The following is a 24470-nucleotide window of genomic DNA, read 5'->3' on the forward strand; positions in this document are numbered from 1 at the left end:
CCAGCTTGGTGCCACGCAGGCTCAGACTGCTGCCATCATGGCTACAAGTACCAGTGCTCAAAGGGGCTTGCAGGGTCTCACAGCAGTACAAACATCTGTGCTCCTGCAGTTTATCAGGATCTCTGAGGCACTGCCTTGGGGACTGGCAGTGGCTCCAGGGAGCACAAACCAGCTGTCCTCTCTCAGGATGACACCGCTCTGCCAGTGCCCTTGCTGTTGCCTGTAAGCCAGCAAGACTGCTGGTACCCATGTTGAGCAGGCACAGTTCGAAGCTGGGCGCTCAAGACCCACAGCTGCTCAAGGGTGGCCTGCAAATCCATCTTACTGAAAGTCAGCAACCTTCAAGCAGCTACACTGCAATGTGTAAGAGCACCAGAACAGGTAAAGGCACCCCCAAGACAGGCAGTAAGGGAATCCATGAGGTGATTAATTGAGAATTGTGGAGTATTGGATGTGTTGTTGGGTAAAGTTGCTATAGAATGGTTGTTTTCTGATGTCTTTTATTTTGGGATTGCAGCCAAGAGGGTTCAAGTAATGGTCAGTGACAGAGTGAAGGCAATGTGGAGAAACGTTTAGCAACGGGGATCTGGAATTTCATTAGGGGAACCAGAGTCTGATGATGCTCACCCAGTGTGTAGATGCATCAGCTGTCTCCTCTCTCCCTCCTCCTCCTCCTGAGGAGTGAAAGCAGTTGCGTTGCGGGTCCAACAGGCACTACTCTTCAAAAGTACTTCATTGGCTGTAAAGCACATTGAAACATCTGGAAGTCTTTTTCTAAGGTGGTCGCTAAATCAATGGTGGCCCTCATGATGGCCAGGTTGTGGATGCTGCAACAGACCACCATGAATCGGGACATGCCCCTCTGCTGAGTACTTGAGAGCTCCTCCCAAGCTATCCAGGCAACATTACCGTTGCTTCAGCACCCCGGTGATCTGCTCAATGGTGTTCCTCATTGTAACATGACTCTCTTTGTATGAGTGCTGGGCACATGTGGTGGGGTAATGGAGGGGAGTTATCAACCAGGCGTAGAGTGAAAAACTCTCATCTCCAAGCAGCCACTTTCTGATTTCACATGGTTCCTGGACGATGGCTGGTACAGCGGACTGGCACGGGATGAAAGCTTTGTGACTGCTGCCAGAATAATGGGCATTCACCAGCATGATGTTCTGGGCATGGTCTTTAACCAACTGCACATTGAGCAAGTGAAACCCTTCATAGTTTTGATACACCGCCCCACTAAGATGTGGCACATGCAAAGGCACATGCTTGCAACCACTGGCTCACTGAAGCGTGAGGAACCCACATTTCCTGTAAAGTCACATGCCAGTTCCCCCTACTTCTCGCTGTTTAGAGAGAAGACAATGAAGTCCCCCTTCCTGGTGTACAGAACCTCTGTGGCCTCCAAGATTCAGCAATGGAGAGTGAACTGCAAGATGCGTTCAGCTTGTTTCAGCCTTAAAGGAATGTCTGGCATAAAAATTCAGGGCCACAATCATCTTGATGGCTACTGGCAGTGCCATCCTCACCCTGTTTTGAGGCTGCAGGTCTGATTCTAAAACATGACAAAGTTCTATGACTGCCTCCTTGGTGAAGCATAGCCACCAAAGACAGTGCTTCTAGCTTAGGTACAGGCAGGGGAAATGCTCCCTGAGGACTCTCGGTGGAGAATTCCTCGTCCTGAGAACCCTCCCTTTGCTCCCTCCATGTGAAGCTTGTCTTCTCTGTACTACCTTGATCGGATACTAAAGTTATGAAGAGAGGTTGGATAGACTTGGGTTGTTTTTGTTGGAGCAGAGAAGACTGAGGGGTGACCTGATCGAGGTGTACAAGATTATGAGGGGCATGGACAGGGTGGATAGGGAGCAGCTGTTCCCCTTAGTTGAAGGGTCAGTCACGAGGGGACATAAGTTCAAGGTGAGGGGCAGGAGGTTAGGGGGTATGTGAGGAAAAACTTTTTTACCCAGAGGGTGGTGACGGTCTGGAATGCACTGCCTGGGAGGGTGGTGGAGGCGGGTTGCCTCACATCCTTTAGAAAGTACCTGGATGAGCACTTGGCATGTCATAACATTCAAGGCTATGGGCCAAGTGCTGGTAAATGGGATTAGGTAGGTAGGTCAGGTGTTTCTCATGCGTCAGTGCAGACTCGATGGGTCGAAGGGCCTCTTCTGCACTGTGTGTGTGACTCTGTGTGAATTGCAACTAAAGCCTCCATGACTGGAAGCAAGGGGCGTACTCAGAGACCTTTCTGAAGTACACAATGCCTTCCCAACATCCAGCAGCACTCCCTGCTGCCATTATCAACTTTTCAGAACTCTGCAACCAACCCAGGACATACAATAAAAAGCAACTAACCCACAAGTTAAATGGTGATGCCTTTAAAAAATGCAATGGCTTGGTGTGTGGCAGGGGAGAGATATTCCCTTGTGCTGCAGATGCATGTTCAGCTACATGTGCTTAACAGATGGTGTTAACTAAAGTGGTAAGGTCAAAAATGACAGGTCAAGGGTTAAATCAGCATTAGACGCTCACATCTTAACCTGACCACTCCGCATATTTCAGCACATGTACATGACACCCAAACTACCACACTCAATGATATTACCCTCAGGGCAGATTGAGCTAGAAATGGCCAGGAGTGGTGCTAAAGCCTTTTATCATATCAGTTTCCATCTGCAGCACCAAAACTATTTGCATCCAGGGTCGGTGTTACAGCTGGAAACATTCCAATCTCTGCTAATACACTGGGACTTGCATTCTCCTTTTGACTCATCAGCGGAGTTCTTATGGTGAATATCTTTCTATCTAACCTCATGGTATATAAAAGGAAGAAAAGCTTGTATTTATTTAGGATCTTTCACGAGCTCAGGATATTCCAAAGTGCTTTAGAGCTAATAAAGTGCTTTTGAAGTGTACCCATTATTGTAATGTAGGAAACACAGCAGCCAATTTTCATGCAGCAAGCTCTCACACATATCAATGACACAATGTCCAGAGTATCTGATAATACTGATTGAGGGATAAGTGCTGGCCAAAACACCCAGAAAAACTCTCCTGCTCTTTTCGAAACAATGCCAAGGGACTGTTTACATCCACTTGACAGGGCAGATGGTGCAATGGTTTAACATCTCATCCAAAAGATGGCACCTTCAACAGTGTAGCACTCCCTCAGTATTGCACTGAAGTGTCAAGCTAGATGACAATGCACTGGAGTGACTTGAATGCACAACTCTCTGAATCACAGGGTGTAACCACTATGCCAAAGATGACATTTATTTCATGATGGACATTAAATAGCATTAAGGCAGAACATGACACAAAATATACCCTTATGACAAACATGAGTGTGTGATACCAATGCCTGATGTTAAAATAATGGAAATGTTCCTCACCTCAGTAGACACAGCCTTTACCAAGTTTCATTTCTAATTCTTCTAATTAAAAAATATATCTGATACAAAGATACTTTCACACACTAAAAGAGGGATTTCGTTTGTACTATAGAAATTTAGTTGCCTGTTTTGTCTTTAAGGCGTGTGGGTGTCATTTTAAAAGCAGTGGAGTAATTTTTTGTATGGCTTGATATGAGGTGGCAGCTCAGAGTTCTGTATATGGTAATAATTATGTCACAGCACCAGAACGTAATGAGTGTCAGAGTGAGTAATGTGTTTAGATTAGATAACAGAGGTATAAAACTCAGCCAGATCATCCTTATAAATAAATCACCGTAAATTAATAACATTGAAATGCACTGCAGTTCTTGTGTGTGGTGCAGACATCCCAGTCTCTTAGTAGCAATATTTCCCCACATGTACATGACTCAAATGTCCTCTCTCCACTTTACAAGGTCAAAAAAACTATAATGACAGGAATTTGAGCTCTGTGACAATATTTGAAGGAAGGAAAGGGAGTGAGTCAGAACAAAAACAAAAGTACCTGGAAAAACTCAGCAGGGCTGACAGCATCTGCGGAGAGGGATACAGTTGACGTTTTGAGTCAGTATGACCCTTCATCAGAACTAAGACATATAAGAGGAGGCGGTTGGGGCCAGGGAACTGGAAATTGTTGATATGATGTCGGGCGTGAGAGGAATCATGGATGTAGGTGGGAAGAGACTGGACAAGGGGAGAGAGAATGGAGTCAAGATAACAAGGAATGAGTTCCGTGGGGCAGGAACAGGCTGATACAATCGGTCTGCCGGGACAGTCCTGTTTGTGGATTTTGGGTAGGAGGTAGAAGCGGGACGTCTGAGGTTGGGAGACTATGAGGTTGGAAGCTGTGGAGGGAAGATCTCCAGAGAAGATGAGGTCAGTGACAGTCCTGGAAACAATGGCTTGATGTTCAGTGATGAGGTCATGGTCCAGGGGGAGGTAGGAGGAAGTGTCTGCGAGTTGACGCTCAGCCTCTGCGAGGTAGATGTCAGTACGTCAGACAACAACAGCACCACCCTTGTCAGCGGGTTTGATAACAAAGTCAGGGTTGGACCTGAGAGAACAGAGTGTGGCAAGTTCAGAAGGAGTCAGGTTAGAGTGGGTCCTTCCACCCGCTTTCACAGGTCAGATACCCTGCTTATGTGCAATGGGCAGACAAGTCGATCAAGAAAGAAAACAGGCCATTTGTCCCAACTAATCCACGTTGTCATTTATCCTCTACTTGAGTCTCCTTCCCTCCTTTCTCATCCAGCTCTGTCAACAGAACGATCTATCATCTCCTCTCTCAGATGTTTAAATGCATCTTTACAATTTCAACAACTCCCTGTAATAGCAAATTGCACATCCTTACCAATCTCTGATTGAAGATATTTCTTCTGAATTCCCTTCCTGAATTGGATTTCTTGGTGACTATCTTATATTGATGGGCCTCTAGTTATTCTCTTCCCCATATGTGGAAATATTCTCTATATATCTACTCTATAAAAACATTCCATAATTTTAAAGATTTCTATTAGGTCACCCCTGAGCTTTTTTCTTTTCTGGACAAATGAGAGCCACCCTGTTCATTATTTCCTGAAAGGTATAACCTCACAGCCCTAGTATAATTGTTGTAAATCTTGTTTATACTCTCTCCAGTGCCTCTATATTCTTTTTATAAACATGCAATAGACAGAGCTAAGCGAATCCACAACCAATGAATCAGATCAAAGGTCTACAGTCCTGCCATATCCAATCAAGAATTGTGTTACAAATACGAGGTTTTATAAGACTTTCTTTGAACTTTTTATTCAAGGTTAAGTGGAACATGTGACCTCCTATTCATGCTGGCTGGTGATAAGCCCATATGATCTGGTTACCATGGGAAATGGGGGCCGAGATCAAGCCCTATTGAGACAAGTAGCAGATTTACACCTGAACACAAAGATGCAAAGGCAGGAGCAGCTGGCCTTGTTATTACAGACCAACTGATTCAGAAACCCTGGAAAGAGAGAGAGATGTTGTTATGGACAGCAGGAGAAAAGATTGTTAGCAATCAGGCAGAATTCAGATGAAAACATGTTCCCTGGTCAAAGAGATGAAACATGCGGAAATTTAAGGAAACTGAAAATATGTCCTGGTGGGGCCAGGAGAAGGAATTACTAGACTGGGCCTTGCTGCTGGAAGTCGGTTTGGGATTGCTCAGAAGACAGAGACATTGCAACTCAGCGAAACAGGGAAAAGTGAGCCCATTGGTAGCTGAGAGTAACTTTGGACTGATTCTTATAAAGACTACATTTGCTGAAAGTGCAGCATAATGTAGGAATGTGGCAAGGAGTATCAATCATGTTAAAAAAACTAATAAGGAATACTTGAACTGTAGTTTAGAGTATTAGTTGCATACTAAGTAGTATTTAGTCAATGTTGATTTTGGTTTGTCTGTTACATTAAAAGTCTTACTACTTGAAATCTTGTTGTGTAATTCCTTTAACTCGGTCATTGGGAACTCAAATCTCTTTTTAAAAGTTATCAGTCTCTGTGGGGGTCATAACAATGGTGATGGACATGTGAAGGGGAAGCTCATTGAGCATCCCCATCCTCAATGACAGTGAAACACAGCACATTAGTGCAAAAGAAAAGGCTGAAGTATTTGCAACAATCTTCAGCCAGAAGTACCAATTTTGCCTTCTCATGAGATCTGCAGTATCATAGATGCCAATCCTTAATTCGATACACTCCATGTGATATCAAGAAAAGGCTGAGCTCACAGGATAGAGCAAAGACTGGACTCTGACAACATCCCAGCCACAGCTGAAGACAAGTGCTCCAGAACTAGCACCACTACTAGTCAAGCTACAACATTGGCATCTACCCGACAATGTGCAAAATTACCCAGGTATGTCCTGCCCACAAAAAGCGACACTTACTCAGCAATAACCTGTTCACTGCTGCTATTCGGGTTCTGCCTGGACCACTTTGCTCCAGATCTTATCCTAGCCTTGTTCCAAAAATGGACAAAAGAGCTAAATTCCAGAGGTAAGAAGAGAATGACTGCCCCCTGACTTCAAGACAGCATGTAATTGAGTGTGGTATCAAGAATCCCCAGGAAAACTGAAGTCAATGGGAATCAGGGGGAAAGCTTTCCACTGGTTTCACTCATACCTAGCACAAAAGAAGATAGCTGTGGTTAGTGGAGGCCAATAATTTCAGCCCTAGTACATTGCTGTTAAAGTTTGTCATACGACGGTATTCTGAGGTGACTAATTCATTTCCAGACTCCCCAGAGCCTGTCCACCATCTCCAAGGCACAAGTCAGGATTGTGATGGAATATTGTCCATTTGCCTGGATGAGTGCCACTCCAACAGCACTCAAGAAGATTGACATCATCCAGGACAAAGTAGCCCGCTTGCTTGCACCCCACCAACCATCTTAAATATTAATTTCCTCCAGCACTGGCACCATGGCAGCAGTGTGTACCATTCACATTTTGCACTGCAGCAACTTGTGAAGGCTCTGTTGACAGCCCCTTCTAAACCCATGACCTCTGCCGCCTAGAAGAATAATGGCCAGAGGCACATGGGAACACCACCACCTGCAAGTTCTCCTCCAAGCTACACACCATCCTCACTTGAAACTATATCACCGTTCCTTCGCTGTCACTGGATCCCTAACAGCACTGTGGGTGTACCTACACTCCATGGACTGTAGCGGTTGAAGAAGGCAGCTCACCACCACCTTCTCAAGGGCAATTAGGGATGGGCAATAAATGTTGGCCTGGTCAACAATGCTCACATCCCGTGGACACAAAGAATTACAGTGACCAAAACTATACACACTACTCCAAGTGTGACCTAACAAAGGTTTGAAATAAGGTTAGCATAGTTGCTCTGATTTTCAATTCTATCTTCTAGGAATAAATTGTAGTGCACAATTTACTTTGTATGGCCTTATTAACCTGCAGTGTTTCTTTTAGTGGTTTGTGTATCTGTATCCCCAGATCCTTTTACCCTTTACCCCATTTAGATTCTTATTTTTCAAGTTGCATGCACGATCCTTATTTTTCTTACCACACTCATTTATGTTAAAACTCATTTGCTAATTATATGACCATTCTACAAGTTTCCAATTTATTCATTTATTTACAATCAATTCATATCAATCCATGACTTGGATGAAGGGGCGGAATATATAATAACTACATTTGCTGATGACATCAAAATAGATAGGAGAGCAAGTTGTCAAGAGGAGGTAAAGAGTACAAAGGAATATAGGTAGGTTAAGTGAGTGGGCACAAATTTGATACATGGAGTATAATATGGAAAAATGTGAACTTGTCTACTTTGGCAGGAAGAATAGAAAAGCAGTATACTACTTAAATGGAGAGAGATTGCAGAACCCAGTGGTACTGAGGGATCTGGGTATCCTGGTACATAAATTTTAAAAAGTTAATACGCAGGTGCAGCAAGTGATGAGGAAGGTAAATGGAATGTTAGTGTTTGTTGCAAAGGGAATGGAATATACAAATAGGGACTTTTTACTGCAGCTGTACAGGGCCTTGGGGAGATCACATCTGGAATACTTTGGTATTATTTGAAAAAGGATATAATTGAGTTAGAAGCAGTTCAGAGAAAGTTCACTCAACTCATTCCTGGGATGAAAGGCTTATCTTATGAAGAAAGATTGAACAGGTTGGGCCTGTGCCCATTGGAGTTTAGAAGAATGAGAGGTGATCTTATTGAAACATATTGTTGTCAATCACTACCACCTCAATAGAATGTGATGTATTAGTCCCGTGAGTTACATTCGGCCTAAAAGCAGCAACAGTAGAACTCAGGTGTACTTTACATAGTCTCCTAGTTAATTCTATTTGTATATAGTCTGATCTTCAAATAAAGAACTCACATTATTGTTCCACCAATAGTGGTCTTATGATTGTACCTTTACATTGAAAAGAAGACCCCACCATGTATAAGATCCTGAGGGGACTTGATAGGGTGGACACCAGGAGGATGTTTCCTCTTGTATGGGAGAGTAAAACTAGTGGACACCCTTGAAAATAAGAAGTCTCCTATTTAAGATGGAGATGAGGAGAATTTTTTTCTCTCAGGGGGCCGTTTTTCCGTGGAATTCCCTTTCCCAGAAAGCAATGGAGGCTGGGTCATTGAATTTATTCAAGGCTGAGTTAGATAGAATCTTGATGGACAATGGCGTCAAAGGTTATGGGGGCAGACGGCAAAGTGGGGCAGACAGGAAAGTGGAATTGAGGCCTTAGTCAGATCAGCCATGATCTTACTGAATAACAGAGCAGGCTCAAAGGACCAAAAGGCCTACTCCTGCTTCTAAGTCCTATGTTCCTATTTCCTGTGTTTATTAATGCTTTCATATAATTTGTTGCAGTCCTCTTCAGTATTGACTATCCCCTGAAAGTTGTTTTATTTGCAAAATTAGAAATTGTGTTTTTGGTTCTAATGTTTAATTTGTTCATATACATTGTGAACAATAGATCTGCACTGATCTGTGTGGGACTCCTTTTACCATGTTCTGCCACTCTAAATAGCTACCCTTTATCCTTAATCTTTGCTATCCATTCTGCTACTTGCCCCTAATTCTGCATGCTCTGACTTTATTCATGGGTCTATTATGTAGTTCAGTATTGACAGCCTATTGGAAAGCCAGTAAAATTACATTCACTGCATTACTCACTCCGTTGCTACTTTATACAACTTAATGAGGCTTTACCTTTTGAAATCCATGCTGACTATTCATTGTTTTACATTTGATTCATAGATATTTCTCTATTTCCTCCTTTAGTAGTGATTCCATCGTTTTTCCTGCTCCCGATAGTTCCCTGGACATAATGGCTCAGATCTTCCTGTCTCTGGATAGTCCAGGACTGGACATACCCTGGAAGATGCTATATGGGACCCCTTGAAAGTCCAAACACAAGGACACTGTGGGAATTGCCCTGGAAGTTTGAACTTCTTACGGGCAATTCCGCTGTACCCCGAGACTCTCTGAAAAAGTCTTCAGCTCTGAGTTAGAATCAGAGACTTTGAATGGTTCCAACTTACTTACCTGGATAGTTACCCAGGAAACGTTAGACAGAAAAATCCGAGTCTAACTCCTGGGTAACTATACAACTGACACCCCCAATCACTCACACTGACTGCCCCCACCCCTCTGACCCGACCTGACTAGCCCCCCACAACCCTACACCCCCACTTACCCACTTACCTTACACACTTACCTTCTCTCTGTAGCTGTTTTCAAAGCAGCTTTGGTACATTTAAACTCTTTACTTACTGGAATCCAGCAGCTAGTGTCCTAAAAAGAGGCATGGCTGCTGCATGAATTCTCTTTGCTTCTCACTACGGGGTTTGCTGCACTGGGTTGGACTCCATTGGAAGATGGCTCAGAAAAATCGGAGCATGTATGTTTTTGGCTGATTAAGGTCAGAAATAGGGTTTCTGATCCTGATCAAAAGATCTGGGTCATTCTATCCCTGTTCTTCAATTTAGGTATAACATCAGCTACCTGCCAGTCCTCTGGCACTTCATCTTTTTCAGATAAATTATTAAATATGTGTAATAGTGCTTCGGTTATCTCTTCCCTAGATTCTTTTATAATGCATGGCTTCAATCCACCCAGACCAGGAGTTTAATCCTCTTTGATTAGTTTATTTAATATCCCTCTTTTTGTTTTAATCTGGTTATATCATTTCCAGTTATATCTGTTAATGTGATGTCTCCCTGGTAAACACTAAAACAAAATAATGATTTAATATTTCTGCTATTTCACTACTACTGCCTTAGTGGCCCTGTAACTGTCCCAAATTTCCTTTTTTTATTTATGAGTCTGTAGAATACTTCACTATTTTGTTTTATGTTTCTTGAATTTTAATTTCAGAGTTCCACACTGCCTTCCAAATTGTTTTACTGGCTTCTCTCCTCATCTGTTTACATTCCCCATTCTCATGCTCTCCCCTGCTGTCATGCTCTTAGTGTATGCCTCTTTCCTTATCCTGAGTTTTTCCCTTATGTTTTTACTCATCCATTAGTTTGTTCTTGCTTTTTAGAGGAATTTATTTTTCATGGACTCTACTCAACAGTTTTTTTTCAAATGGGTTCCCAGTGACCTTCTAGATCATTGTTTATTAATACATTATCCATTTTATTTTCTCTGGTTATTTTCTCGGCTTCCTCAAATTAGCTTTTCTCTGATCTATTACCCTGGTCTTTGTCATGCTCATGTCCTTTTCAATCATTATGTTAAAGCGTATTACGTTATGGTCACTAATGCCTAGATGCTCCCCTACTTTTACTTCTCTTATTTGCTCTAGTAATCCCAGTTACTAGATACAGTGTTGAATCATCCCTTGTCGGGTTTCTTACATATTGAATTAGATAGAATTCTGTACAAATTGTAGGAACTCTGTCCCTTTATCCCCTTTACATTCCTCTTCCAGCCAATTAATTTCAGATTAGTTGACAGCACCTGCTGGTTCTTATTCTACGTCTTCATTCATTTTGCTAATTGTTTCCATTTTTCTTCATCCATCTCCTTCCACTAGCAGGTGATATATAGACAGTTGATATTATGTTAATTAAATTGTTAAGATCCACAGATGAAGGCATTGTTTACTTAACTACTTTGAGCATATATAAATAGGGGATAGCTGGGACACTGGGTGCATGAGAGGAGAGCTATGAACAAAGGCAATAAATTATTTCAATAAAGAAAAACTCTGTATCTTGGTTTTGACTTCACCAACTGGCTTAGATTCCACTAATATATACTATCTCATTATCTTTTATCTCTATCTAAATGGTTTCGATTTCTGTCTCGCTGATGGTTCTCACTTTTTTTACTGCTATTTTGTTATCTTTAGTAGGTACAGTTCTGCATGTCCCCTTTCCCCTCTTGATTTATCTAAATGTGTTATACACAACATTTAATTCCCAATGCTGATTTTTCTGTAGCCATGTCTCAGTAACCACAACTATATCTGGTTCCTCACGTCATATTATTGCCTACTGCTCCCTGTTTTATTACAGACACAGTGTGCATTGCAGTACAAACAGTTTTACTCATTTTTGATAGCAATTCTTCTCACTTTCTTTTTAAGCATTTTATACATTCCTGTTCTATAACTATTTAGTCCCTGTTCATTTACGTTCTCCCTTCTTAGTCGGCCCTATTCTCTCCTTTCCTGTTTCATTTATATTTAGGCTTGTTTCATTTTTTGTAAATCTCTCCCCAGCTTACTTACTAATTTAAAGTCTTTGCCACCTGCCTATTTACCCTTTTCACTGGGACACTGATCTCCATTCTGATTAAGGTGGAGTCTTTCCCATCGGTACAGCTTCTTCTTGTCCCAGAACTGTGCCTGTGTCCAATGTAAATGAACCCCTCTTTCCCACACCAGTCCCTTTAGCCACATATTAATTCTATTGATCTGTTGGCTCCAAGCCAATTTGCACGTAGTCTGACAATAATCCTGTGATTATTACCCTCAAAGTCCTTCTTAATTAATGTCCTGGCCCCTGATACTCCTTCAGCAGGACCTCCTTCCTTTTTCTACCAATGTCATTTGTTCCAACATGGACCACAACTGCAGGATTAGACCATTCCCTTCTCATCTTCCTCTCCAACAATGGTATCCCTCAACCTTGTATCAGGTAGGCAACACACTCTTTGAGAATCTGCTTCATATCTGTACAGGATGCTATCTAGCTCACTAATTGTAGAATCCCCAATCGTTTCCTCATTTAGGGTGAGTTGGTGGCCTAGTGGTAACATCACTGGACTTGTAATCCAGAGGTTCAGGCTAATGTTCTGGGGGCATGGGCTCAAATCCCACCATGGTAGTGGGTGAAATTTAAATTCCACCTATAAATCTGGAATATAAAGCTAGCCATGGAACCATTATTGATTGATTGTTGTAAAAGCCCATCTGATTCCTTTAGGGAAGAAAATCTGCCATCTTTACCTGGTCTGGCCTACATGTGACTCCAGACCCACAGCAAAGTGGTTGATTGTTAAATGCCATCTGAAATGGCCTAGCAAGCCATTCAGTTCAAGGGTAATTAGGGATGGGCAACAAATGCTGGCCTTGTCAGTGATGCTCAGATCCCATGAAAAAATTAGGAAAATAACATTTCTGTTTTGCTCTTTCCCCTTCCTTGGGCAGCTTTCTGATCCACATCTGCATTCTGTCTATCCTTCCCACAATCTTTCTCTTTATCCTCGCAGGTCGTAAGCACATTGTGCCTGCTGGACAGGGCCAGAGTCTCCCCTGATTACAGACAGTCACACCTTCCTGAACCTGAGCTTTTCCCTGGGGAATGATTATGCTTTGGATAAAACTATCCAGAAATTCCTCCTCCTCCCATACTTAGTCTCTTTTGTCACAAAGCTCTGTGATAGGGAATAGTAATTTGGTATCTCATCAGCTGGTTTTTACATATTGTACCATTTTACTTTAAGAAAAGGACATTTCCCTGAAACAAAATTACAAACTTTAAATGGCTGCTATCTGCACCTGTCAAGTCTCATTCCATTTCATGGAGACACTGTCTCTATGAAGCTCTTTAGACAGACAATGGCGTCTGTGCAGATGTGACCAGTTCCTTCCTATCTCATCAAGATGGAGGATGGATCATTCAGGAGTTAATGGCTGGAACATTAAAAAATAATTACCTCAGCTCCAAGGACAAAGGCTATAAGATAAGCCCCAGACATGGGCTAACAAGTGTCTGTTTTTGGAATTCACAATTGGTTTCTGTAAACTGCTGTGACCAAACCAGAGAGAGAGAGAGAGAAAGAGAGAGGGAGTGTCATGTGCCCCAGCTCGTGGAAAGTACTGGATTTGAACTGACAGAGAACACATAGGCTGCCCTAGGGAGCAGGGTCTCTCTCTCTCAACGATATTATATCTCAATCTGCACCCTGCTTTGCTGAGAAAAAGTGTCTACCCCCCTTCAACAGGCGGAGACTGTACTAACAAGCTGTTGGAGTTTCTGCAGCAGTGATCCAAGCAGAACAGCAGCATATACCAGCCCCAACTGTGAAAAGCAACCTGTTCATCTGAGAACCAAAACAGCCAGATACAATCCCTGGGTCTTTATTAACTGTACTTTTTAAATCTGCCCTGCAACTTGGCTAAGTTTATTCATCTGATACTCTGTAATGTTTTGTTTCGTTTTACATGTTTGGGAGGTTCCATGTGTTTTTTTAACATTAGTGGGAAGTAGGACTTATTTAACATTTTAATATTTTAATACTTTTATTTGAGTGAGTTTTAGCAATAAACCTAACTCAGGGGTTCCCAAACTGTGGGTCGTGATCCCCAGTGGGGTCACAAGTTGAGATTTTGGGCTCACAAGCTCCAAGGCAGCAAAGGCTGCCATGAAGCTCAGATTGATTTCTGACAGCTATGAGGCCCCTTTAAATGCTTGCAATTTTTTTTTTTGCTGGTGGGTGTGGCCTAATCGACAGTTCTCTGAAGCCCAATTGCTGCTGCAAAAAAAGGCCTGTGGATGGGTAGGTGTTTGTTTGTTTTGGAGCCTTTTTCTCAACTACCCCATGCTCAAATCCTTCACTCCTCCCCACTCAGCAACTGAAGCCTTGCCACGCGCTCCCACCCCACATCCCCCCACCTCTCAACAACTCTGATACCCCCAACTTCTCATCCTGGGACACAAATGGGGTCACCCTAGGAAAAAGTTTGGGAGGCAGTGAACGAACTCCTGAAGTGTTTTACTCAAGAATACCAGTCTGGTTTATTTCTTACAAACTGTACCCAGTTAGTTGCAAATTGAATTGGCACGTTCATGCTTTTAAATAAATTTTGTAAAACCCTATTACGTTCAATCGAGTTGGGAGAAAGAGGCAGTTCTTGCACTCATCCTCACCTGGTCATAACACTTTAATTCACACTCCAGCTCAGTGACTCCGAGCCAGCACGAATGGAAGAAGAGGATTTTCCTGTAGGTGTAGGAATTGGGAATATGGGTGTCCAATAACTCCTACATATAGCAGTCTGACACATCCCCAGTATTTACTTATTTGTGTTTATTGAGAGCCTGTATTAAATTTCGGTAGACTGCTCTTGTTAAAAAATACAAATTACCTACTGTTTACTCACCCAAGAGCAAAAAATGAGTATTACTCACCAACTGATCACTAAACTGCTGTACCTTGATGTCACCAAACGCAGGCGAATGGACTCTCCTGGAAAATCTCACACTGTTTAAAAGCTGCTTTAGGCATTTTGGTTCTTTAACTTATCTTATTCTATATTTATTAATGGGTAATTACCATTTAGTCTGCTTTAAGGTTTTTTTTATTTTGCTTTTTTTAAAAAGGCTAACTCACATTAAAAGCTAAAGCATAGAACAAAATGTTAAATACTTGCTGCTTCAAGCTTACACAAACCACTGTAGTGTCTAAAATTTAAAAAAGAAACACCTCCTTTCTTCTCTGTACTGAATTCCTATTCTAACCAAATTCTAACGTTCCCATCCTGTGCACGATGCACTCAGTTAGCATTGCTATCTGCTCTTTGCTTTCAGACTGCATTCTAAATTGTATCAATTCACTGTGTAAGACAAATTCTCATTTCCCCTTGGCTTTTTAAGCAACTTCTTACATCCTCCTGACAGTGTAAACAATTTCTCCCTTCCTTGTTTTTAATCCACTCTTGGGATGCCCATCAGATGGTGATGAACCACCTTCTCAAATTACTGCAGTCCATGTGGTGTAGGTACACACACAGTACTTTCTCTGTAGCAAACTGCTACAAGTGACTGTTTTGCTGGGCAGTTAAGGGTCAGCCATGTTGCTGTGGTCTGGAGTCATATATAGACCAGCATGAGTAAGTAAGGCAGATTTCCTTCACTGAAGGACACTAATTTTTACAACATTCATAATCATTATTAATGAGATCTAGCATTTTATTCCAGATTTTATTAATGAATTGAATTGAAATTCCTCTAGCTGCCATGGAGGGATTTGAACTCATGTCTGTGGAGGACCAGTCTGAGCCTCTGGATCACTAGTCCAGTAATGCTACCTTTATGCCACCATTGCCTGACTCTCTCAAGACCCCTCATAATTTTGAACACCTCAATCAAATCTTCCCTTAATCTTCCCTGCGCTGAAGAGAAACTCCAAGATTTGTCAATCTCTCCATATAATAGAATGGTATATAACTCGATCAAAAACAAATTGTGCAAAGGACATTTGGCCCAGGTCGTTAAACATGCATAGCAGGATGAAATGGTGGAGTCGGGTGGGCTAACTGTTCTTTCACCTCTGTCATCTGAGTTTGAATCCAGCTCCAACTGAAGAGGTGAAAGTCCCTTCTCTCTAACTGGCTTTATGTAAAATGAATATGGTAAATGAATGTCCAACACAGTGAGGGATGCATTTCTGAAGTTGGAATCAAGCCACACTATGTCTGACCTGCAATTAATTAATCAAGATTTCCACGAAGGCTGATGCCCTGGACCTTGAAAAGAGCAGAAAGCCCAACAATTATAAATAAAACCAAAAACAATTGGATCTGGGTACCTATCTCTTGTCAGTCAAACCTTACTGAGCATTGTATATGTTCAATTCTTCAATAATTTCAAGATACTTTTAAAACTAGCTGCTATCTTTAACAACTCTCTCCCTACATTATGGCTATGGGAGGCAAGCTGCTGCCAGTCCTATGCCAATGTATCTTGAGCCAGGCCTCTGTCAAAGCAGGACTTTGCCAACCTTCTGCCAAACTCAGGACTCTGCCAATGCATCTTCAGCCAGGCACACGCTAATATCTTTCTCCAATTGCACTTTAAGAGCTTTAGTTGATTCACCCTTCAATTTGCCTCCTACTATTGGGGGAACTGCCTTCAGCTGAGACTTCCCACTGGCTGCAATCAGGAGTTGACCACATCAGGAATTGGAACTATGAGCTTTCATTCTACCATCCTTGGCACAATCTATTAAAAATCATATGCTCCAGTTGCACAATCCTATAATCAACTGCAAGCCTCCTTTGTCCCTCAACAAGGATGACTTTGTAGCTTTTGTGTTTGTTTCTTCTCTATTTCAATAGCAGAAATAATAAGGACCTCACGTTCAAACATCAGTCTTGAAAATGACAGGTTGAGGAGCTTTGCAATTTGACAGTTCTACTTGCAGTCCCGAACAATGTACAGCAGCTTTAATTTGAAATGACAGAAGTCCTCTGGAGAAATGTATTTGTATTCTGGAAATAGTTTTGGAAGAAAATAATATGACTTAGAAATTCAGCCGTGCAGCACCCAAGTTTTCAGGCTGAAATGAAGGGAGTGGCTGGTCAAGAAGTGCATGATTCAGAAAGCAAAACTGCAGCAACCTTTGCACTAAACTCACCATCTCCCATGGGACTACAATGGGGCACGCCAACTATGTGACAGGTGTCCAGTCATTTCTTCAGACGAGCAGTCCATTTGCCGAGCAGACAAGATACCCAACTGGAAAATAAACCAGGCCGAAGTAACAAACTCACCATCTTGGTTACAGGTCGTTCATTTCCTCTATGTTAATACAAGTATCAACTATCCAACATTGCAAGGTTTGTCTTTAAGTAAATTGCTTTTGACAAGATGTTTCGTAAAACTAGAGAATGGGCTCTGCATTGCCTCATGGGAAAGTTGCAGCAATCCTGCAATAAAATTGTGTCAATGTCTACCAGGATTAGTGCTGCGTATTCATCTTTTTTATCAATGTCAAAATTATTCTTTTTCAGGTTTTAGCCCCCTCCATGTGGGGAAGAGTCCAGTCCGCGCACTGACAAGGCTGAAATGTTGTCTAGCTCTTCTTGGTTCAGAGCATTGAAGCACCTAGACGACTTGTATTCTTTAAAATGTGTGTGCCTGGTACACCAGAGGCAGCATAATATTAGCGAAAGCGCAATGGCTATCTAGAGTAGAAATTGTATCACAGGATGCATGAGACTATCAGCTGTATGTAACTCCATCATTTTGCAAATTCTCTTGAACATCAGCACAATCTATTAGCTAAGAAATATAAGAAGGTGGGCTCAAATGTAGCACTCTCAGCTCTGAGGTTGTACATTTGTTTCCCATGTCAAGGTCTTAAGTACATAATCCAGGTCCATACTTTGTTTATTTGTTCATTCATGGCATGTGGGCTTTGCTGGCTGGGCCAGCATTTATTGCCCATCCCTAATTGCCTTTGAGAAGGTGGTGGTGAGCTGCCTTCTTGAACTGCTGCAGTTCATGTGGTGTAGGTACACCCACACTGCTGTTATTGAGGGAGTTCCAGGATTTTGACCCAGCGACAGTGAAGGAATGGTGATATATTTCCAAGCCAGGATGGCGAGTGGCTTGGAGGGGAACTTCCAGGTGATGGCGTTCCCATGTGTCTGCCGCCCGTGTCCGCCTAGATAGTAGCAGTCGTGGGTTTGGAAGGTGTTGTTGAAATACTCCAGTGCAATACTCTGGAAATCCTGCTTCATCTTTGGTTTAAACAGGTCAAGGTCCATCTGCCATCTGAAGTGGACTTTAAAAAATCCCATGACACTATTTTGAAAAGGAGCAAAGCAGTTCTTTCTGGGTGCCTGGCCAATATTTTATCTTTCAACAAACATCACCTAAAATAGTCATATTGCACTTGCTGTTTGTGGGAGCTTGCAAAATGACTGCCACTTTTCCTATATTACAACAGTGAATACACATCAAGATTTACTTTAATGGCTGTAAAATACTTTGGGACTGCCTGATGGTGTGAAAGTTGCTACATTAAGGCAAGTTCTTTCTTAGAAGACAACTTTCAGTGTATTCAGAGGTGCAAAAATCACAGTGCAAATCCACAGGGTATTGAAACCACCCGAAAAACTCTGCTTTTATGACAGAATTCAACATTCATAGTCACTTCGCATCTAGGCAACACTGACAGCCTCTGACAGTTTATTACCCCACTGCTGCTAGTGTGCATTGTTTAGGATAGACTTGGGTCTTTGTGCTGAGCTGCTATGTAATATTGCTGCAATCTATCAGAGGCAGAGAATGAGACTTGCACCATGAACTGAAAGGCTCACATTCAAACACTGAGATCACATTTGCCATGAGGCAAAGAAATAGGCAAAAAAAAACACACTGCTTTAAGCCAACTGGCCCGATGTAACTGTAGGTGAACCAAGCATGAAAAACACAAAAATGAGTTCCATAGAACCTGTAGTTTCCATGTTATGGATGCCATCTTGGTCCCAAAATGGTGTCCGCTCACTTCTAGCATTCTTCCAATGTGCCAAACATTTCTGTGTGCATGCCCATCAACCTTTCCCTGCACTCTGCTCCGTCAGAGGCTGCATCTGAATCGTCTGCAGCATAAGCCGTGTGCCACCTTGCCCTCTGAGGAGCTGGCACATGCACTATATTTACCTCCAGACCTGGCTGCAGCCCGGTCATGCCCAGTGACTCACCACATACATGTCCCACCTCTAAACCTCCTCTGAAATACACTCAGTGCCAGTGTTTGAGCTGGCGGCTGTGAGTGTGAAATCAAGTGATGGCATTTCTTCTTCACCAGTCTCTGATCCTCTTGGGCTTCCAGCTCTTGGGCCTTGAGCAAGTGGCAGTTCTTGGGTACCTGAAAGGGTAGAGTTAGATGGGAGAAGGTGGAAAAGCAAGAGGCATATGCACACACCATCTGCAGCTTGTAAATCAGAAGAGATTGTAAGATGAGTGGGAAGTGGGATGTGAGAAGGGGGATTAGGTAGAACATACTGTCATCCTCAGCAGTTTCCACCCCATCACTGGCCACAGCTTCAACATGACTGGAACAATAATTGTCAGCACTCTCTCCTCCATGACCCAGGCCTTTCCCCCACCAGTTAAGTGCTGCTGTCTCAAGTTATGGACTTCTTTGTCCTGGAAGAGAAAGGGAGAGGTGTCAGTGAGTTTGGTGCCTGCCACAGCTGAATAGCTGCAGTGTGCGCAAGATGTGAGACCTTGAGTGTGTTGCTTGCTGTAGTGTTAAGTGTGTGAGGGTGAGGTGAGGCAATGAATGTTGGGTATGAGTCAAGATTGGTGGTAGGTGAGTAAAGAGGGTGTGGTAAATGGAACAGAGTTTGTGAGACCAGTAGTTCATACCTAAGGATATGGCGTTTGAAGATGTATTCACTGACCTTGGCCACTTGTGTGAGGTCATTAAACTTTTTGCAGCACTCCATCCAGGTCCTCGAAGCTAGACTGCTGGCATTGATCTCGATGGCTACCTGCTCCCACTGCCTTCATAATGTCTAAATGGAGGGCCCACTGAACCCCTGAGGGAAGAGGATCTCTCTCCTCCTGTCCACCTCCTGCCCCAAGGCCTCCATTGCTACATCGGAGAACCTGGGGGCACATTCTCTTGATGGTTGTACCATTTCCACTCCGCTTTCTGTTCACAAACTCTTCTTGAACCAGGTCAAACACCTGCTGCAGCCAAAATGCACCTCACCTTTAAAAGGTGCCATCTGTCTCAAAGTACTCCAGGCTAGCTTTGAGTGGTGCTAGCCTTGCATGAACTTGGACCCCCTGCTTGAAGCATGCAGCCACTCAGCAGTGCGCTTAGCACTGTGCCAATTGTCACTATCATTTAAATTAGTAGGCTACACAAAATTTGCATGCTGCCTCTTCACCATGAGCCGACGTGGGTTAATTGCACATTGTGATCTCTAAGCCTCATTATCAGCCTAATTCAATTTTTCCACCAGGTGGAATCATGTTACAGAGACACTGGGGGAAATGCAAAGATTAATTTTACGTGGTGGTTTGATCTTGTCCCATTTTCCCAATAGTTATTGTGTGTTTATATGCAGTTCCTCAATTTATGATAATTATTCTGTGTTTGTACACAGTCCCTCAATTTGTGATAATTATTTTGTGTTTGTACACAGTCCCTCAGTTTGTGATAATTATTTTGTGTTTGTACACAGTCCCTCAGTTTGTGATAATTATTTTGTGTTTGTACACAGTCCCTCAGTTTGTGATAATTATCCTGGGTCAATACACAGTACCACAGTTTGTGATAATTATTCTGGGTCTATACACAGTTCCTAAGTTAGTGATAATTATTTTGTGTTTTATGCACAGTCCCACAGTTTGTGATAATTATTCCCACAGTTTGTGATAATTATTCTGTGTTTATACACAGTCCTGCAGTTTGTGATAATTATTCTGGGTCTATGCCTTGTACCCACTTTCCAGTTACTGGTCGTTATTCTGGGTCATTATCAATATGCTAGCTTCCAATGTTGAATGGAGAGATAATAACTTCATGCTCCTCTGGACAGCTACCCTGAATTGGGAAATAAACCACATCAATCGGCACTTCCTGTAGCTTTTCCAATCAGGTGGACTCACAATATTCATGAAGATTCCAAGCTGTCCAAAACACCACTCCAGAAACCTCATTCATCATTCTTAATATAAATACCCACTCCATACCCACATTTAGTCTGCTGGAGTCTTGACTTCTGTAGGCCTGGATGCTGCACCATGGACATTGGTAAATAACAGCAACTAAAAAGCTTTTGGAACTAACAATAATTCCACTTGTTATGAGGGATTGAAAGCCAGCCCCAACTATTTTTTTAATTCATTCACGGGATTGTGCTTCGCTGGCTATAAAAGGCCAGACAACTGCAGTTAAAGCCTACAAGCATTTCCCTTGGAAAAATCATTGGGGTACAGAGAGGAAAGTGTAACTGAAACCACTACTAGATCAGCCGTGACCTTATTTAATGGCAGAGCAGGCTCGACAGGCCGAATGGCCTACTCCTGCTTCTAAGTCCTACGTTCCAAATGAATCGACAGCTCATTTTACATTGGTCCCCGTTCTCACTTCTACTGTCCTCAGCTGGGAGAGCTGTGGATCTGATATCAACTGTTTTACACAATTGTGCACTGACCGGTCTAGTGCGCAACTTCAAAGCTACAGATCGAAATCACGAAATACTCCTGCGATAGCTCAGTTTCGCAAACTGGTGGAGGTCCAGTGATTGGTCAGTCATGGAATTCTGCCCATATTGCTCTCTCTCCCACTGGATTTGCTGCAGGCCTTGTAAAGACAATGTCTCAGGCCTACAAGGCCCATGCCCATTATTTGTAAGCCTCCTTGTTGTCCCCTGAAAGGCAAACAGCTGGCATTGCCCTCAAATTGCCCTCACACAACAGGCTGTCATTGATGTATACCCAACATGCCAACATACTAATATATTTCCCTGCTATACCAAGTAACAACCTATACAGTCACTTCATAAACATATTTTAAGAAAAATCAATTAGAAACAAAATCATATTGCTCTGTTATGTAGGGGGAAGTGAGATTACAATGTGAAACCTCATGTCCAAGCCATGCTTAGGGGTAACAATAACAAGGATTCACAGCCGCACCAAGACCCTTGCTGTTTCTGCTCTTTGGTGTAGACACATAGCACTGGAAGGCAGAGACATGATTAGTAGACAAAAGACCCAATTTATGGACTATCAGTTTGAGCCTAGAGAAGTGGGTCTGAGTGAAGCTGTAAAGATTTTGGCTGAAGACATGGAGAAAGTGAATAGATTCAAGTCCCTGGGGTCAGTGGTGGCAGAAGGTAGAAGTTTGGAAATGAAAATGAAGCAACAGATTAGCTCTGGTTGCAGTAATTGGAAGAAATGCAGTGGAGTGTTATGTGATAGGAAAGTATTGCTGAAACTGGAAGGAAGAATCTACAAGACAGTTATGAGACTGGCCTTGTTAACTTGTGCAGAAACCTGGAAAACATCAAGAAGGGAGGAACAATGACTGAATACTAACAAGATGTGGATGCTGAGATGGATGTGTAGAGCAATGAGAAAGGACAATGGTCAGGAACCAGCACAGGAGGAGGTCAGTGAAGATTATGGGAGCATTGGAGAAAGTAGCCGAGAAGAGATTGAAATGGACTGGTCAACTGTTATGGAGAGAGAGGGAGAGAGGAAATGTGGCGAGGCAAGTGATGGAGATGGGACTGCCAGGAAGAAGGTGAAGAGAAAGGCCTAAGACCAGATGGAAAGATGCGGTGCTGAGATACTTAAATGCAGTAGGATTGGAAGATGAATGGGTGACTGATAAGAGGAAATGGAGAAGGGTGATCAACCAGCGTTGCGGCAACCTCAAGTAAAATGCGAGCAGCAAAAGAAGAAGATATTAATTGCAAAGGAACACCATGGGCTGAATGGCGGAAATTAGCTGTAATTTGCACTGTAGCTAAATCAAAGACAGAATATTACTTTGAAGTGCATCAGTCCACTAAAACATGAGGAAGGCAATTTAAGTTGCTGAAAAATCAATTTAAAACAAGATTTGAATTCACATTCACTGAATTGTTACTCCAACTAGGGTACAAGTGCAGTAGTGTAGTAGATATGTTGCTGAGCTAGCAATCCAGAGGCCTGATGCTATAAATTCAATTCCTACTGTGGCACCAATTTGAATTCAATTTAAAGCATTTGGAAGAATAAAGCTAATAAGTATGATCATAAAGCTCTTGTTAAAAACCCAACTGTTTTCACTAACATCCTTAGGGAAGGCAACCAACCATCCTATATATATATGGCTCTTAACTGCATTCTGAAGTAGCCTAACAGGCCATTAAGTCATATCAGCAATTGTCAGGCTGGGAGAGTGAGGTACTTTTGATTGACAGACTGACCTTTAATAAAAGAATTACAGAACTGGGTGACCAGACAAGGAAGAATGAAAGAAAATGGGTGATTCAGACAGAAAAAACAGAACTGGAGAAAGCAATGTAAGATAAAAGAAATGATTGAAAAACAAAGAGGGAGCAAAAACATAAGAAAAAGTACAAAAACTTCACTATCGAGATGAGCTGTTCTGGGTTATTAGTTAGGCTATTGATTTTACCACTTATTGTAAAAAATTGACTGCTAATTGAAACTGGCTGCCACTGGCTTTGCAGAAACAGTCTCCCACCCACCAAAGAAAGAATCACATCAGCCCCTGTGACCTGTGACAGCCGTACAGATCAGAACAATTACCTGCAGAGTGTTGACTGGGAAGGATGGAATGGGCGGAAAGTCCATTATCTGTAGGTCGTGCACATGCTCGTTCATGACCACAGCAGGCAGGTAGACACGACGTGCTTTTGTGGGCAGATAGTGATCACTATAATCGTTGTAGAGGAACTGGTGCACAATTGCTGATTTCCCAACCCCTTGTGCTCCAAGGATTGCTATTTTGAAAGTTGTCACCATGCCGTTGCAGGACACTCGGTGTAGACGGCCGGTGGGCGTGCATATTCCAGGAACTGCCGGTCAGATAATCTCAAGAACCATGGTCACATAGTTCCAGTCAGCCTGCTCCTGAACAAGAGAAAGAGGTCATTAAGGGACCCATTATTCAATACACACACAGAATAAATACTCATCAACTGAAAACGTATTTGGAAAAGTACCCATGCTAGTTGCCTGTTTGTCACTAAGCAATGGGATGGAGTTCATCATTGAAAGGTAGGGCTCTGGTTGCCACTGGGATAGGTTGTTAAATAGCAACAGAAATTTACAGGAGGCCATTGAGCCCATCGTATCTGTGCCAGCTGACAAGGAACCATCCAGGCTAATCCCACTTTCCAGCTCCTGCTTCATAGCTTCAATTGTATATACACAAACGTTTTAAATGTCATGAGAACTTGTGCTGATTACCAACCTTTCAGGCAGTGAGTTCCAGACCTCCACCACCTTCTGGATGAAAGAATTTCCCCTTGAACCCTAAATCTATGCCCCTTGGTTATGGACCCCTCAACCAAAGGGAATCAGGCCTTCCTACCCACCCTACCTGGACCCCTCATAATTTTATATTCTTTAATTAGGTTTCTCTCAGTCCCCCCTGTTTCAAAGAAAACAACCCTAGCCTATTCAATCTGTCTTCATAACTAAAATTCTCCAGTTCAGGCAACAACCTCATAAACCTCCTCTGTAGCCTTCCTATAGTGCAATCACATCTTTCCTATGGTGCAGTGACCATCAGCAGCCTTGCCAGTGTTT

General features: G+C 42.6%; 1 protein-coding gene across 1 annotated transcript in view; it reads right to left on the reverse strand.

Annotated features, from left to right (window-relative positions):
• The window catches only part of rasl10b (RAS like family 10 member B), a 169649-nt gene extending 145865 nt beyond the window's left edge, over nucleotides 1–23784 (reverse strand). Inside the window, exon 1 of the mRNA XM_078548700.1 lies at nucleotides 23466–23784. Coding sequence (XP_078404826.1) covers nucleotides 23466–23681 — 216 coding nt within the window. The 5' untranslated portion in view covers nucleotides 23682–23784. The remainder of the gene's footprint in view (nucleotides 1–23465) is intronic.
• Nucleotides 23785–24470: the final 686 nt, after the last annotated feature.

Source organism: Cetorhinus maximus, chromosome 9, assembly GCF_964194155.1.
Source record: "Cetorhinus maximus chromosome 9, sCetMax3.hap1.1, whole genome shotgun sequence".
In the NCBI taxonomy this organism is placed as follows: Eukaryota; Metazoa; Chordata; class Chondrichthyes; order Lamniformes; family Cetorhinidae; genus Cetorhinus; species Cetorhinus maximus.